Source organism: Cebus imitator, unplaced genomic scaffold, assembly GCF_001604975.1.
Source record: "Cebus imitator isolate Cc_AM_T3 unplaced genomic scaffold, Cebus_imitator-1.0 Scaffold322, whole genome shotgun sequence".
In the NCBI taxonomy this organism is placed as follows: Eukaryota; Metazoa; Chordata; class Mammalia; order Primates; family Cebidae; genus Cebus; species Cebus imitator.
The window spans coordinates 2,255,189-2,259,642 of NW_016107637.1; the positions used below are offsets into that span (position 1 = coordinate 2,255,189).

A 4,454-nucleotide genomic window follows, 5' to 3' on the forward strand; every position below is an offset into this window, starting at 1 on the left:
AAAAAAAAAAAAAAAAACAAGAGTTGTAACTTTTGTCTCTGACAAAATAGACTTTAGTAGTAACAAAGACTAAAAGAAACAAGGATATTACATAATGGTAAAAGGATCAATGTAACAACAGGAGTCAATGATCATAAATATATATGCACCCAATATAGGAACACCCAGATACATAAGACAAGTTCTTAATGACTTATAAAGGGACTTGGACTCCCGCATAATAATAGCGAGAGACTTTGACACCACATTGTTAATATTCGATGGATCAACGAGATAGAAAATTAACAGGGACATTTATGATTTGAACTCAGACCTGGAACAAGTAAACTCAGTGAATAGTTATAGAATTCTTCACCCCAGGTCCACAGAACATACATTTTTTCAGTATCATATTACACCTATTTCTAAAGTGACTACATAAATGGAAGTAAATCACTCTTCAGTATTTGCATAGCATTTCACAGATTTAAATGAAATATTGGTTAGCTGTTTGTTATTTTTTTTCCCTTATTCCCTCCTGTCTCCGCTGTTAAGTACAATTATCGGCATAAAAGAGGTTTTTAATACCTATTTTTAGATTGCATTCCAGCCTGGGCAATAGAGCAAGACTCCTGTTCTCTCTCCCCTTTTCTCTTTCTCTCTTTCTCTCTCTCTCTCTCTTTCTTTCTTTCTTTTTCTTTCTTTCTTTCTTTCTTTCATAAAAGAAAAAAAAATCTTTTGCTAAGCTAAGCTTAGAAAATGTTAAAGAACATTGAGAACATATTATAGAACTTGAAGCTTACAGGCTGGGTCAGTGTACAGTGCGCCCGCCCTCCCCCGCCCCGCCCCTCCACCAACGATGTGCCATTACACTTTCTGAGGTTTCAGTTACCTGGGGTCAATCATGGTCCAAAAATCTTAAATGGAAAATTGGAATAAACCACTGATAAGTTTTAAATTAATAAACCAGGCGTGGTGACGCACGCCTTTGATCCCAGCTACTGAGGAGACTAAGGCAGAAGAATTGCTTGAACCCGTAAGGTGGAGGTTTGCAGTGAGCCAAGATTGCGCCATTGCTCTCTGGCCTGGGTGACAGAGCGAGACTCCATCTCAAAAAAAAAGGAAAAAAAAAAAGTTTTAAATTGAATGTCATTGTGAGTTGTGTGATGAGTTCTCGCACTATCCCACTCTGTGCCACCAGGGATATGGATCATTTCTTTGTACAGCATTTCTACACTGTAGACACTGTTAGTCACTGAGTATCCACCTTCGTTGTTAGATCCAAACATGGTAAATATTGGGTTCGGTACTGTCTGTGGTTTCAAGCATCACCTGGGGGCCTTGGAATGTATCCGAGTGGATATGAGGGGACTGCTGTAGATGTGTTTGTTTAAGCCATAAGCTTCAGTGGTTATTTTAATTATATAAATCAGACTATGAGAAATGTGCACTTCATTGAGGAGTGCACATTGCAAGTGTATAGCTCGATGAATTTTCACAAACAGAACACTCCCAAGAAAGCAACACACCTCATCAAGAAAGTATTAAATTGCCATACATTTGGCCCAGCATGCTGGCTTACACCTGTAAACCCAGCGCTTTGGGAGACGGAGGCAGGAGGATCACTTGAGATCAGGAGTTTGAGGCCAGTCTGGCCAACGTGGTGAACCCCCATCTCTACTGAAAACAAAAAACTTAGCCGGGCATGGTGGCAGGCACCTGTAATCCCTGCAGCTCGGGAAGCTGAGACAAGAAAATCGCTTGAACCCAGGAGGTTGAGGTTGCAGTGAGCCAAGGTCGTGCCACTGCACTCCAGCCTGGACAACAAGAGTAAAACTCTTGTCTCCAAACAAACAAAATTTCATAACCTTTAATTTTCCAAATGTTTTGTCAGATTTTCAAATGGGAGAAATAATTTTGACGTTCTCTGTCCATTTCTGGTAGGGACAGGTGCCTGGTGCTGCTCTTCCTAACCCTCTCAACATGTTGGGGCCTCAGGCCAGCCAGCTGCCCTGCCCTCCAGTGACACAGTCACCATTGCACCCGACGCCACCTCCTGCTTCCACGGCTGCTGGCATGCCATCTCTCCAGCACCCTACACCACCTGGGATGACTCCTCCCCAGCCAGCAGCTCCCACTCAGCCATCAACTCCTGTGTCGTCTTCCGGGCAGACTCCTACCCCGACTCCCGGCTCAGTGCCCAGTGCTACCCAAACCCAGAGCACCCCTACAGTCCAAACAGCAGCCCAGTCCCAGGTGACCCCGCAGCCTCAAACCCCAGCTCAACCCCCGTCTGTGGCTACCCCTCAGTCATCGCAGCAGCAGCCAACACCTGTGCATGCCCAGCCTCCTGGCACGCCGGTAAGCCTCTCTCTGTCTACTGTCTTTGGGCAGAGACTCTTAGGAGGTAATTTTCCTGTAAAAATTGTCTGTCAGGCCAGGCCAGGCCAGGCGTGGTGGTTCACACCTGTAATTTCAGCACTTTGGGAGGTCAAGGTGTGGGACAAACACTTGAGCCCATGAGTTCAAGACCAGCCTGGGCAACATAGTGAGAACTTATCTCCACCCAAAAAAAAATTTTTTTTTTAATTAGATAAGTTTGGTGCTGTGTGCCTGTAGTCCCAGCCACTTGGAAGGCGTAGGTGGGAAGATCACTTGAGCCTGGGAGACGCAGTTTACAGTGAGCTAAGATCCCACCACTGCACTCCAATCTCAGTGACAAAGTGAGACTCCGTTTCAAAAAACTCCATTGATTAAAAATTTGCAAATTAAGATTTCTTTTAGTGGCTCCTTCTCATAATGTTCATTTACTCCACCAGCATCCGCGTTCCCACTGTTCACACAGGCTGGGGAATGCTTTGTCTTTAGATAGGCACTTGATTTCCCTCCGTTCAGATGCGCTTAGACATTCATAATTCAACCTTTTACCATACACATTAACCACCACATTGAAGGGAATTAATTTCAAAATATGAGCTTTCATGACTTAGCCAGAAAACTTTGAGAAAATAATTTCATATCAAAGTTTGCAAAGCCCTGCTGTTACCGCTGCCTTTGTGACAAGATCTGAGTTGTGCTTCTGGCTCCTGGTGCCTTCCTCTAGAACTCACTCCTACTTTAACCTCTGTTCTTTGGTTATTTCACTGAAGTATGCCTGCTGAATCAGTATTGAGAAATGTTCATGGGAAATTGTAGGTTGCATGAGCAGCATAATTGAAGATCATTTATGTTGCCTTGCCTACTGAAATCAGTGCTTTTGGATTTTTTCACAGCTTTCCCAGGCAGCAGCCAGCATTGATAACAGGGTCCCTACCCCGTCCTCGGTAGCCAGTGCAGAAACCAATTCCCAGCAGCCAGGACCTGATGTACCTGTGCTAGAAATGAAGGCGGAGGCCCAGACGGAGGACAATGAGCCCGATCCTGGTGAATCCAAGGGGGAGCCCAGGTCTGAGGTGGGTGCCACTCTGTAGGAATGCGTTGATGGCTTTGTGTTGTAACTTCACCCAGGTGTCCACGGGCGAGGCCAGGAGCGTGCCATGGGTGTCCCTCACTTTAGTTAGAATATTCTGTTGGAATGTGTGTTTGTGGCTCAGTGTGTAGGAAATAGACTTAAAACAGCTTAGCTTTTCGTTTTTAAATATGGGGTGGCATGGCCATGCACGGTGGCCCACACCAGTAATCCCAGCACATTGGGAGGCCGAGACGGGCAGATCCACGAAGTCAGGAGATCGAGACCATCCTGGCTAACACTGTGAAACCCTGTCTCCACTAAAAATACAAAAAATTAGCCGGGCATGGTGGCGCACACCTGCAGTCCCAGCTTCGTGGGAGGCTGAGGCAGGAGAATCCCCTGAACCCAGGAGGCAGAGGTTGTAGTGAGCCAAGATCACGCCACTGCACTCCAGCCTGGAGAACAGAGCAAAACTGTGTCTCAGAAAATTAAATATAACTGGTGGGTTTATTTTGCCAGAAATGAAGAATACTGGCTTACATTTGCAATATTTGAGGCCTCCAACAACTTTTTATTTGATGTTCTTCATTCATGTGTATTTCTGCAGAGGTGGACTGTAGAAGGTGGGGTGAAATCATTTACTAATTCACCTATGGCAGAAGCTGAAAACTGGCAGACCACGAGCTGGATCCAGCCTGTAAATGGGTTTGGCCCACACAGTATCTTAAAAATCAGGAAATTGCAAATAAAACTCTAGATTTCTGGCTTTTCTTGAAAAATGAGACGCTTTCAGTATTGTGACAGCTGTCTGGTTGTGAGCACCAGCTGTGGCAGGCTCTCTAATTAGCCACAGTTCCCACTGTTCCTTGCTGTCCCATACCACACTTGCCTCTGAGGACTTTTGGTCCCTGCCCCAATTTTTAAGGAGATTTTTATTCCAAATTAGAAAAATATATGTGAAAAAATATATATATGTGAAATATATGTGAAAAATCTGAGTATGTGTAATTTTTTTTTTTTTTTT

General features: G+C 44.5%; 1 protein-coding gene across 3 annotated transcripts in view; it reads left to right on the top strand.

Annotated features, from left to right (window-relative positions):
- LOC108286559 (CREB binding protein) overlaps positions 1-4,454 on the top strand; it is a 161,766-nt gene that overhangs the window by 113,329 nt on the left and 43,983 nt on the right. For 2 of the 3 annotated variants that reach the window (XM_017504469.1, XM_017504471.1), the window contains 2 exons: positions 1,924-2,340; positions 3,252-3,431. In XM_017504469.1, the coding sequence (XP_017359958.1) occupies positions 1,924-2,340; positions 3,252-3,431 (597 nt within the window). The remainder of the gene's footprint in view (positions 1-1,923; positions 2,341-3,251; positions 3,432-4,454) is intronic. The other variant, XM_017504470.2, reaches the window with a different exon arrangement.